Source organism: Canis lupus, chromosome 9 (genome assembly GCF_003254725.2).
Source record: "Canis lupus dingo isolate Sandy chromosome 9, ASM325472v2, whole genome shotgun sequence".
NCBI lineage: Eukaryota > Metazoa > Chordata > Mammalia > Carnivora > Canidae > Canis > Canis lupus.
In genome coordinates this window covers 49,695,930-49,708,199 of record NC_064251.1, presented here as the reverse complement: position 1 = coordinate 49,708,199, position 12,270 = coordinate 49,695,930, and the positions used below count along the sequence as shown (strand labels likewise).

The 12,270-nt window shown below is 63.6% G+C and overlaps 2 protein-coding genes across 2 annotated transcripts; one reads left to right on the top strand and one right to left on the bottom strand.

Moving 5' to 3' along the window:
* Nucleotides 1–27: 27 nt before the first annotated feature.
* SSNA1 (SS nuclear autoantigen 1) lies at nucleotides 28–1,611 on the top strand. The gene is made up of 3 exons (XM_025475937.3): nucleotides 28–161; nucleotides 548–747; nucleotides 1,081–1,611. The coding sequence occupies exons 1-3, from the start codon at nucleotides 110–112 to the stop codon at nucleotides 1,186–1,188; spliced, it is 360 nt and encodes a 119-aa protein (XP_025331722.1). The 5' UTR covers nucleotides 28–109; the 3' UTR covers nucleotides 1,189–1,611.
* Nucleotides 1,612–3,114: 1,503 nt separating this feature from the next.
* Nucleotides 3,115–11,224, bottom strand: TPRN (taperin). Its single transcript, XM_025475938.3, has 4 exons — nucleotides 9,328–11,224; nucleotides 3,907–4,159; nucleotides 3,720–3,826; nucleotides 3,115–3,606 (listed from the first exon to the last, which is right to left on the bottom strand). Exons 1-4 carry the CDS (start codon nucleotides 11,146–11,148, stop codon nucleotides 3,544–3,546), a joined length of 2,244 nt encoding a protein of 747 aa, XP_025331723.3. The 5' UTR covers nucleotides 11,149–11,224; the 3' UTR covers nucleotides 3,115–3,543.
* Between the last annotated feature and the right edge of the window lie 1,046 nt (nucleotides 11,225–12,270).

Here is a 12,270-nt window from a genome sequence, read left to right as displayed (position 1 = left end):
GCGGCGCGCAGCGGTGACGTTTCGGAGGGCGCGCCGTCGGACGCACCGCGCAGGCGGGAGCGGCGATGCAGTAGCGGCGGTTGGGGTGGTCGCGGCCTGGGCTGTCACCATGACCCAGCAGGGCGCAGCGCTGCAGAATTATAACAACGAACTGGTCAAGTGTGAGCGGCCTCGCGGCGGGGTCCGTCTGGTGGGCTGGGAGGGCGCGGGGCTCGCCGGCCTGCGGGTCCAGGCGGTGGCGGGCCTGCCGCGCGTGGCCCAACGGGCTGCACCGTCCGTGCGTGGGGCCTCGGCCGGGACGGCGCCGGGGGCCTTGCGGGCGAGCCAGGGGGACAGCCGCTGTGCCGCTCGCCCGGGCGCCGGGTATCTGCGCAGTGAGGGGCAGAGCGGAAGGGGAGAGCGTGCACCGCCTCCCGCCCCCCGCACGGTCCAGGGTGCGAGGGGTGCGCACCGTCCAGTGCACCGGGCACGCTCCAGAGTGGGAGGGGTGCTGTGCTCCCTCCTGCCCTGGGTCCACAGCGTGTGCCCTCCCGCTCGCCCATCCCAGGCATCGAGGAGTTGTGCCAGAAGCGGGAGGAGTTGTGCCGGCAGATCCAGCAGGAGGAAGACGAGAAGCAGCGGCTGCAGAATGAAGTGAGGCAGCTGACCGAGAAACTGGCTCGCGTCAACGAGAACCTGGCCCGCAAGATTGCCTCTAGAAACGAGTTTGACCGGACCATCGCGGAGACAGAAGCCGCCTACCTCAAGGTGAGGCTGGGGCCCCGGGGGAGTCTAGGGCCGGCCAAACGCAGGGGCGACAGGATCCCGGTTAGGTGTCAGTGAGGCTGTCGGGGGCCTGGCAGGTCAGGAGTCCTGTTTTCTGCACCATTGTCCTCCCAGACCATGAGCAAAGAGCGGCCCCGGGCTCAGCTAACCTAGACTGGCTTCCCTGGGGTGCGAGGAAGGGGCTTTGGGCTAGTCTTAGGGGGAACGGGCCCTGCTGACCCTGTCTGACCTGCCCTTCAGGGGCTTCATTGCACTGCTGCCCCACAGCTCAGTGCTGGCGAGGAGTGGTGGTGACCATCCTACGTCTGTTTCCAGATCCTGGAGAGCTCGCAGACTCTGCTTAGTGTCCTGAAGAGGGAAGCTGGGAACTTGACCAAGGCCACAGCCTCAGAGCAGAAGAGCAGCGGAGCTAAGGACAGCTGATGGGGCCGTTCTGGGGAGGGGCCTGCCTCTACTGTGCCCGGCAGTGGCTGGGCCTCCGACTATCCTCAGCGTCTTTACTCTTCTTGGCACCAGCTGCCCCCTTTCAGTGTCTCAGGTACCAAGAGGCTGTTGCCAAGCTCCACCTGCCCCAGGTGACAAGGAAACCTCTGGGCACGTCCCGGCCTTGTACTCATGCAGGACTTGGGGAGTGCAGGCTCTGGGTCAGTTCTGTTCAGGGCCTGAGGTCGCCACCACCCCCCATCCCGGTGCTGCCAGAAAGGCCCTGCTCCCTTGTCTCCACACCATGAGAGTGGCCTCACCTTGCTGCCCCAGCCAGGGAAGTGGGCAAAGGGCAGGGGCCCTGCACCTCAGAGCTTGTCCTGGTGGCATGTGACTGTCAATAAAGCTTAGGTTTGTAAAGATGCCCTGTGGCCTGTGCCTGGAGTGCAGAACTGCTGGACACCTCCGGAATGAATGAATATGAGCCCCTGCCCAGCTGGGTATGGTTCATCCTTGGATGAGGGAAGCCTGGACTGGCTTTCCCTGTGCTTTTGAAAAGAGTTGAAGGTATCCTTGAGCATCTCCCGAGACCTTGTCCCCCACCCTTTCTCCCCACCAGGGCTGCTGGCCTCTGGTCCCCAACTGCACTTAACCTACTGCCCTGGAGGTATTCTGCCCATAGCTCCCAGTCCGTGCTGTTCCCTATTACCCAGCACGAGGTCTGGCCCAGAAGGATGCCCTCTTTTTCACCCATCCTCCAGGCAGGCCTGTGCCCCAGCTTCAAGGTTCTTTCTTTCTTTCTTTCTTTTTTTTTTTAAGATTTTATTTATTCATGAGAGACAGAAAAGAAGAGACATAGGTAGAGGAAGAAGCAGGCTCAGTGCAGGGAGCCCGATGTGGGACTCAATCCTGGAACTCCAGGATCCTGCCCTAAGCCGAAGGCAGATGCTCAACCACTGAGCCACCCAGGTGTCCCCCCAGCTCCAGGATTCTAAACTGCTCGGCCCAGTGGCACCACTGCCTCCCACCGTTCCTGGTCACACCAAGCATTCCCACCACCGCCTTCCATGCAGCCTGGGCCCAGCCCTGCATCCCGTGTCCCCTCTGGGACTGTCTCTGGTATCCTGCTAGGCCCTATGAGGGGGTCCCTGCAGCTACTGCTGGGAGGGGCTAGGCAGGTTTAAGAAGTACGTATTCTTTGAGAGAGTCTGGAAAAACCTGGGCCCACTCCACCCAGGAAAAGACCCTAAAGACCGTCCCATCCTTTCCAAGCTTGGCCAAGCAGCATTTCTTATGGGCTTGACTCTTCAGGAAGGAGTCGCTTGTGTTTGGTGCCTCGACTGTAAGCAGCCCCAGCTCCCAGCTCCAGGCTGCTCCTGAGCAGGGGCTCTGCATCTCCTGTCACTGCTCAGGATCTGCTGGGTCCTGTCAGCCGCTAGCACCAACCGCAGGGAAGTGGTCTGCCTGCCACAGTCTTGCTGCACGCTCCTGTGGGTCAGGTAGCCTGCCAAGCCACGTAGGAGGTTCTGCCCAACCCCTGCCTGCTCCTTGCCCCCTCCCAGTGCCTGGCCTTCAGATAACACCACTCCTGTCCTGTCACAGCACCAGACCCCAGAGAACAAACCTGAGTGCCCCTCCCGCCACAGCTCCCACAATGTCAACCCTGGATGGGACAGGGCAGCCCCAAAGACCAGAAGTGCTACAGGAAGGTCCCTCTCCCTGACAAGAGGGTACTGGGATGGGAAGCAGGGCGAGTGGGGCTGCGAGACTGAACACCTGGACCACCAGGACTGCAATGTGGAGGGGCAGACATCCTAGGCAGCCTCCTGTCCCCTCCTCCCTGCTGCCAGGGCCTTAATGGAGCCGCACAGACCCCACCCCTGCTCCCTGCTGCTCAGGCCAAGGACCACACGGAAGGCAGAGGCGCCTTGTCCAGTGCTATTTATTGAGTCCATCATCAAAGGCAAAAAAAGACTTGCCATTCATCACAAAGGGGGTGGGCTGAGGTCGGCTGTTGGGGGTGTGGGCTGGAAGGACTGGAGTTCCCAGAGGACAGGCAGCCAAGCTAGCCCCTCACAGATACCGGACACTACTGGGCGTGGTGTCCAGCAGGACCCTGTCCACCCTCCACAGGCAGTGCCCCCAAATCAGGGCCACCCCCAAGAGCATCAGGAGTGCCCCCGTGCCCTAGGCTCAGGCCGAGCACTAGCACAGTTGTGAGGCCCCAGGAAAGGAGGGTGGGATATGGCAGGGCAGAGCCTGGCAGGGCAGAAGGGGGTTGCAGCACAAGGGCAGGGCTCCTGGGCACTGCCCGGTTCCCAGGGCTCAGCCTTGGCCATCCTGGCAGGGCCGGGGTCAGAAGTAGAGAGCTGGCTCACTACGGAAGTCTGAGAGATCATTGTGACTGGCCGGGGTGAGCTGGGAGAGAAGAACACAGAGAACGCCCATGGGGCTCACCCAGGCGTTAGAGAACCTCTCCCTGCCCCATCCCTCGGGAACTTGCCCTTCCATCCCACCCCACCCCTGCTCACCATGATCTCCTTTGGTGTGGGCTCTACCTCACGTGGAGCCTGCTCCAGTGTCTGCTCCTGCCATTTATTAAAGGCCACGGAATGCTTTGGAGTGTAGCTGGACAGGCCTGCGAGCGAAGAGGCACGTGTGTGGATGTGCGGCCCAGGCTACCCACTGGGCCACCTGTTCCCACAGATGGGTACTCACCTGAGCTGCCGTCCGGCAGGCGAGGGCTCTCAGGCCCCACACTGTTCACAAAAGTGGCCCGGGGCAGGAAGAGCGCAAAGGGCTTTTCCACTGCCGCCCCATCTGAGCTGGACAACTCTTCTTCCTCTTCCTCTTCCTCCTCCTCCTCCTCCGCCTCCTCCTGGGCCTCAGACTCCTCCTCCTGCACCAGGGAGTTCTCAGGAGGGTACTCAAACGTGGTCTGCAATCGCTTGTCATTGAAGGAGATCTTCATCTGCGGGCAGGAGGCACATCAGCGGGGTCCTGCTGTTGGGCCACCAGCAGCACTTGAGCCGGGCTAAGCCAGGCAGGGACCCCAAAGAACACAGGAGAGGACTCGAGGCCCTGGCACATAGCAGAACGTGCCACCAACCCTGCGGGAGCCAGCCCTCAGCAGACAATGCCCTTACCTGGACCCTGCAGGCACATGGCCAGAGGGACACCATTAGATTGGGTCTGGATGCCCACGGCAACCCAGTGTGTCCAAACACCTGCATCCCAGACCCCATCCAGGTCCAGGGTCAAGTCACCCACAGTTACCTACCTCTCCCAGGGACCAGACCGCAGCCAGCAGCAGGAGCCCAAAGTCTCAGGGTCTCCAGAAGCTTCTATGGCAGCTCCCATAGAAGGACTGCCTTCACAGGAGAGCACCAGCCACATCTCCTCCCACCTGGTCACCCTCCAGCAGGAGCAGGGTCCAGATGAAACTACTGTGGGGGCACCCACATACTTGGAGACCCTGCCTTCCCTGCTACCAGCAGTTCCTGTTACTGGCTGGGGCCTCCCTCCAGGTCTTGGTTCACACCTTGGCTTGCTAGCCACCTGAATGATGCCACCTGCACAGTACGACCTCGCTGCTAGGCAAGGACCAGCACACCCAAGGCCGGGCCCCTGGGGCTTGCAGGAGGTGACAAAGCAGGTGGGCTGGCACATCCAAGCCCCCTATTTCACAGACTAGTTGGAATCAGAGCAAAGCTGCACCCAGAGGGGCTTGTGGTGAGCCTGCCCTGCCACCTGAACCACCCATCTGGCCCTTGTCCATGCTGCCCCCTCCACAGGCTGCAGAATTTCATGCCTGAGCAGATTCTCTCCTCTCCCAACAGCCTCAGGTCCCAGACCATGCTGCTGGGTTTGAGAGGAAGCAGGGTCACTGAAGCTCGACCCTCACCCTCCCTGACCTAGGACTCCACTCCCTGCGAGAGTTCCAGGCCGACCAGGCTCGCCCGGCAGGACTCAGCCAGGCCCGGCAGGTTGGTAATGAATATGAGAGCCACCAGCCTGCAGCAGATGGGACCAGCCCTACGGGAGCTCGAAACATTAAACTCCTGAGCACAGGACACCAGTGGCCAGCTCAGGTTCCCTCTCCTCCCCTGGAAGGAGCTGGAGTCGGGAGCTGGGCCCCCTGGCAAAGAACCATGGGGCCCAGGGACAGCAGAGGGACCCCCAGCACGGGCTTCAGGGGGCAATGCCAGCCTGAGCCAGTGTCCAGAAGCAAGGGCACATGCTCAGGTCACCCTATCACACTTCTCCCACAGCCGCGAGTGCACACATGGCCAAGGGCATCCCCACCCAGCTACCTAGCTCCTGGCTTCCCCATCTCAGTGTGGCTCACACACAGACTCTGCTGGGCACAGCTCAGGCCCAGGCCTCATCCCAACCGCTGCGCACACAGTGGTCACGGACAGGAGCACACAGGTGCAGACCACCTGAGTAAGGCAAAAGCAAGAGCAGAGTACCTGTCCCTGCCACAGGAAGGGCAAAGGCACAGGTCCCTCCACCTGCCCTGCCCCCACCCCTCGCCCCTGCCCCCAGGCCCTACACTGAACAGGGCTTTCCATCAGCCCTGGGTACTGGCTTGTCCTCAACGACCCTGAGCCCTCCAGGCCCATCCCCCAGCACTGAAGACAGGAAGGGCCAGCTGCCAGGGCCCAGCCGGATTAGCATGCCCTCATTAGTCCACATGACCAGCTCCTAGCGGGGAGACCGAGGGGGCTGGGCACACACGGGACGGGCACTGAGCCTGGCACGGCCTGCCCAGGCAGGGGTGGGGTGGTGCTCACAGGCCACTGTCTGCACCCAGCTGGGGCCCCGGGCTGGGGCCACATCCCACCTCTTCAGTCTCCACACTGTACAGCCTGGGGGTGGGGGCACAGGTTTCTGGAGCTGCAGGTTTCTGGGTCACAGGACACCCTGTGACAAATGGAGTGGCCACCTCTAGACCCGGGGGCAGATGAGCCGGGCATGGTTGGGGGGCCGACACTTGCACACACCTGGCTCCAGAGGACTTTGCCCGCTGCGCCAAGTGTAGTGGCAGGTGGTTCCTGGCTTGGCATACCTCCCAGCTCCCACAGGCCCTTTGCCCCCCTCACCCTGCCCTACCCGCGCACACCCAGCTTGGGTTACTGGAGGGCGTCCACTCTGGACTCTACTCCGGGAGCTGGGTTCAACCCACCCCCGCTGGCCGCGAGCACCCGCCCTGCTCTCACTCCTGGCTCATACCTGCCTCCTCCCATCCCCCACTCAGTCTGCACTCCGGGGGACAATAGGTCCACTCCACACAGCTGTTGCCAAAGCCCCAGATCAAGAGCAGCAGCAGCCCAGGGCAGCCCCTCTGCCAGTGGGGAAGCTAGGCGGGGAGGGATCCAGGCCTGCTCCAGTGGCATCTGGCTTTAGAAAGTCCACTTTCGGGAGGGAGGCACCTCAGGAGGAGCTGGGGCAGTGGGGAGGGAGGGTGAGAGGGGAGGGCAGAGGACCCCTGGGAGGCAGGAGTGTGCAGGGCTCCATGCCCGCGGTCAGAAGGCCAGATGTGGAAGCAGAGGCTCCTGAGGGCAGCTGTACCACAGATCTGAGAACCGCAGTGAGGCTGAGGGCTGAGCCCGGCAGCACAATTGGGGTGTTGGGGTGGCACTTATACCAAGGTGAGGGCAGACGGCCTAGGGTGTCACAGGTGGAGCTCTGGGGACACTGACACACTCAGGCTGGGCAGAGGACCATCAGGGGAAGAGGGCAAAAGGGAGGGGCAGGAGTCACCAGACGAGCTGGAGCCTGGCCAGGTGGCACCTCACAAAGGGGAGAGGCCCATGACACCAGCCCAGCAACCCTGTGGGAGGCAGGTGAGGAGGGCACGGGACAGTGCCCCCAGCCACCACGGCATTGTCAGGGACGGACAGAGAGGACACCTGCGATTCTGCCAAGACATAACCACGTGGGGCACCCCCCCCCCGTCTGGCTGGGTGCCCCTACACCCGGACAGGGTTATTGCCCCCCAAGGCCCAGCAAGGGCTCGACAGCCTACACTGACCTGCCAGTTCAGGGTCAGGCTGCCCTGAATCCCACTGCCCGGGAGAGCCATCCCTCACCTGCCCCTGGGGAAAGGTCCCACCACCTCCCACCACTATCCTGGCTGGCCAGCGTGCGGGGGTCAAGGTGAGTGGCAGCCCCAAGGTCCTGCTGAATTGACAGTCTACTGAGTCCCCGTCAGGAAGGGGCTGAGCGGGAGTCTGGCTGCAATGGTCTGGGTGAGGGTGAGGACTGGCAGGAGGGATGCCCAGGGAACAAAGCACAGGGCACAGCCCAAACCAGCAGATTGCTCTGAAGGGCAGGCCTCATCCCGCGCAACATGCGTTCTGGCTTTTCGTGGGCAGGGCAGCTGGTACAGGGGGTGGGGCAGCGCTCACCAGCCAGGAGACACCTCCAATAGGTGGCACCGCTCAGGCAGGGCCCTAGCTAGGCCACCAGGCCTTGCCAGGAAATCCATCTGGACCCCCAGCTCCCTAAGGCTGGCACAGAGACCAGGGCCAGGTTGGTCTGAGCTGCACCCCTCCCCCGCTCCCCAGGAAGGGCCTGCCTCTTCCCATCACTTTCTCCTGCCCTTCTCACCCCAACCCTGCCACAATGACCCCCACCGCTCTCCCAAACTGGGGGAGGGAGGAGCACAGGCTCCCAGAACAGAAAGTAGTAGTTGATTCTCAGAGCCCCAAGCTCATGAGGTCCTGCAGGTTCCTCATCTACAAAGTGGAGGGCTGTTATCACTTCCACTTCTTGGGGCCAGTATAGAAAGACACTGCTTCCCAGTTCAGAACCAACAGTCAGGGAGCGGGGAGGTGGGGCTGATGATCATAGCAGGAGCAAGGGTGGGAGGGTGGTGGCCCATAGCACTAAAGAGAGGGTGAGCCAAAGTCAGGCAGGCCAGTTGGGCCCACCGGAAATACCAAGGCAGTTGGGCGTGGACGCCTGTCTGAGCAGATGGAGCTGGCAGGAGGGGGGGGCGATGACACTCGGGGAAAGGGCAGAGCAAGGCCAACCCACGCAAAGAGAGGAAGGAGGGGGCTCACATGATTAGACAACTAACAGGCCCCAGTGAAGGGGGCTTCAGCCACACAAAGCACATCACCACCCCAACCGCCCCAACGAAACTGAGGGTAGTGGCAAAAGTAGCTTCCAGGATGAGCCAACGGAGAAGTCTATTATGTGCCATCTCAGTTGCAAGGGGAGGCACATCTGCCTGATGCCCACTGGTGGGGGTCATTGGGGCTGACCTTGGGATTTACCCCTGGGCCAGACACAGGTGCTGCGATGACGAGGAAGAACATGAGGAACGTTTTCTTGTACCCAGAGGGTTCTAGGCCACTGGGCAGCTGGGGATTAAGGCTCCAGCAGGGCTCCTGGTCCTGCACCTGGGTCTCTCACTGCTTCCAGCACCACACCCCAGGCCTGACACATGCTTGGAGTTCAATAACACTTGCATGAAGCCAGTCATGGCTGACTGAGCTCCAGGCCAGAATGCCTTCTGGGAAGTTGAGAGGCCCCCACTAAGTGGTTCCCAGTATTGCACCCCTAGGCCAACAGTGGGGTAGGGATCTGACCACACCCAAATCAGGAGGCATCCCGCGCCTTCCCACTTCTGTCCTCGCACCTGCCACCTTTGTGGGCCAGGACTCCAGGGGACCAGACCAGGCTACACTCTCAGAGCCAGGGCCAGGGTGGAACCAACAGGCCCGGAACTATTTCTCCCAGCTAGACCCACGAGGAGACAGTTCTGCCCCACCAATTCCAGATGGAGCTGCAAGAACAAAAAGGCAGCCGTGGTGCTAGCTGGACTGACCCTCTCCCCCAGCCTTCTGAAGTACATCTTAAGCAAGCTGTCCCTTGTGGTTCATTAGGGCTGTATGGGAGCCTAGACCAGCCCCCTCACCCCACTGCTGCAGCTCAGCCCCTCTTGGAGCTTGCTTGTCCACCCAGTCCAGGGACTTCTCTGGTCCACATAGAAGCCATCCCCTAAGCCATCCTCCAGCCAAGCCAGGTGTCCTAGGAACCAGGCACATGCTAGACCCACAGCCCTGTGACCGGTCATTCTTCTCTCCCTCCCAGCCAGTGGATCTCCCCCCTGCTCCCCTCACCAACCTTCTTTCTCGAGGAGCCAGCCTTGGTGAGGCAGGACTTCTCTAGAGCCAGGTAGCCACCAATCACCTCAATCTCATGCACGGTGGGATAGCGCTTCTTCAGGGCAGTCCCGGGGGTGGCTGGGGAGTCTGCCGGATGGCTTGCCTCCTCCTCCACAGCTTCCTGTGGCCCGGGCTCCCCATTAGCTTGCAGGGGCCCTGGCTTCCTCTTGGGCACCACGGTGAAGGTGTTCCCACTTCTCGGTTGGAGCCCTGATGGGTGTCCAGCCCCAGTGGAGTGCCTGTGGTACCAAGGAGGCCCACCAGCTCCCGAGCAGGGCAGTTTGGCTTCTTGGGGGACCTCGTCGTCCGAGTCCACCTCATCAATGAAGGTAACAGGCAACCCTGGCCTCCCAGGCTCCCTGCTGTTCTTGGCCAAGCTGGGAACCCCAAGGCCCTGGGCAGGCTTAGCTTCGGCAGCAGCTGACAGACCCAGGGATGGTGAGGACAGCCTCTGCTGCCTAACAGCCTGGTCTATGAGGGCAGTAGCTGGCCTGGGGCAGGCCCCCTCCTCGACCCCCAAGGGGCTCCTCCCTCCCGCAGGCACATTATACCTTTCAGGCACCAGCTGGGCTTCGAGCTCCAGGCTTTGGGAGGCCCAGTCAACCTCTCTCTCTGGCAGCCCCCGGGCCTGCCTCCCTTCAAGAGAGGTTTGCGCAGAGGCCTTGCGCTTAGGGATGAACACAAAGGAGTTTCGAGAGTTCATGCGGAGGCTGGCCAGGGCCCGGGCCTGGAGGTCCCCAGCAGGGATCCTATCCATGTCTGGCTTGCAGGCTGGCCTTATCTCAAAGGAGTCATTGGTGCTGGTGGCTGCGGCGACCCACTGGCGCTGGCTGGGAGTGGCACTAGCAGGGTTGGACGTGGGCAAGGCCAGGGACGCGGCTGGAGTGGCACTGGGGGTCCCAGGGCTGGGGGACGGGTGGACCGGGGGTTCCCCCGACTCCACCTTTGGCTTCCATTCGCCCGGCCCAGGTGCGGAGCCTGCGAGGCCGTTGGCAGCGCCGGCTCGGGCCTCGGGGGCAGCAGGCCCCTTGCCGGGTGGGTGAGGGCCAACGCTGTGGTGCAGGCCCCGAGGGTGGACGGTGAAGGAGTTGCTGCCGGTCTTCTGTAGGAAGTCGCCGCGCCGCGCCCTGGGCCCTGGACCGCGGCGCTCGAAGCAGGCGGCGCGCTCGCCCACGCGCGGGGTGGCTGGGCCGGGAGCGGGCGGCGCCGGAGGCGGCTGGGGCGGGGGCGGGGGGCGGCCGCCCTCTGGGCTCCCCCGGCGAGGCGGCGCGGCCGGGGCGTCGAACTTCTGGAGCAGGCGGCTGACGCGCCCGGGCGGCGGCGGTGCCTCGTACACCAGCACCTCGGCGGCGCGGATGCGGGCGGCTGGGCCGGGGCCCGCACCTGGGCTGGCGGGCGGGAAGCCGGGAGCCGACTCGATGATGAGGATGTTGTCGGCGTGGAAGGTGCGCACGCCGGGCACACGGCGGTACAGTTCGAGCAGCTGCGGCACGGGCCGCGCCCCCGCCGGCCCCGCACCCCCGCCGCGCCGCGCCCCGCGCCGCCGCTCCGACTCCAGACGCATGAATGGGTTCTCGCGCAGCGGGCCCAGGCTCTCGGCCAGCACCAGCCGCTCGGCCGCCGGCCCCGAGGGCTCCGCCACGCCCGCCTCGGCCCCGGTCTCCGGCGCCGCGCCCCCGGCTAAGGCGGCCAGCTTGGCGCGCTTCCGCTCCAAGATCTCCCGCTTCCAGGCGGGCAGCGCAGCGCGGGGCCCCGGGCCCGGCCGCCCGAGGCCAGCCATGCTGCGGAGCGGGCGCCAGAGGCAACGCGCGCCGGGAACTGCAGTCGCCGCCTGCCTCCGGCCTTCGCGCCGCGGCCACGCCCCCGAGCGCCGTCCCTGGGGGCGGGGCCGGCTCGGACCCGCCCCGCGCCCGGGGCTCCACCTACTGCAGCCCGGGCCTCGCCTGAGACCGCCGGTCACGAGAACCGGTTCCCATTGGGGAAGGCCCTCCGGGGCACGCCCCCGGCCCCCGCGCGGCTCATTGGTGGCCACACTTCCGCCTCTGCGCCATTGGCCTGCGGTGGCCGGAGGGCAGAGCCTCGTGGGTGGGGGGCTTCCAGACCGTCAGTCCCCGCCGGACACCCCCCCACCCCCGGGCCTAGCTTGGTGGGTGACTTCAGCTGGGTTCGGTCCCTGCTCGTCATGCCAGTAGCCAGTCCGTCTGCTCCTTACGCTCAGAACTCAGTGAGAGAAGGGCCTGCCCAGGGCGGGAAAGTTGTCCCCGCTGGTTCAGGGACCATCCACCTGTGCTCCTAGGTCCCCTGCAAGACTTGGCCAATGCTGGCGCCCCACCCTGTGTGAGGAATTGGTTTCTCCGGCACCCCTAGCTTTTGCCAGCCGCAGACCTCACTCCGTGGCGCCCGCAAGTGGGAGAAGCCCCAGCCCACACTTTGCCATCCAGGGCCCACGGAGCAGGGACAGGAGTACAGGAGCTGTGAGGAGGTACAGGGAAAGGTCCTCGCACACAGCTCTCCAACGCAGGCTGGGCATTACACCCTGTTGCCTCCCCACACTACTTCCCCCATCCGAAGGCTAGTAGGGGTGCCAGGGACCTTAAGGGTTCGGCTTCCTTGCCCACATGCCATGAAAAAGCTCACTCCCAGTTGAGGGCTGCACAGCATCCACAACACTCTTTGAGGCGCAGCAGAGCCAAGGGAGAAATCGGGGGGAAGGACACTGCTTTTCCCTCACCTGCCCTGCACTCAGCACTTGCTCAGTCACGGCACTCGCTCCAAGGACACCAGGGCTCTGTGTAGATGGGGACAGGTTTCAACCTGGGGTGCCTTTCTCAGCTTCTGGGTCCCAAGGTGGTCAGCACTACCACCACTTTCATACTGACCTACTCCTTTCCACTCTGTTAAG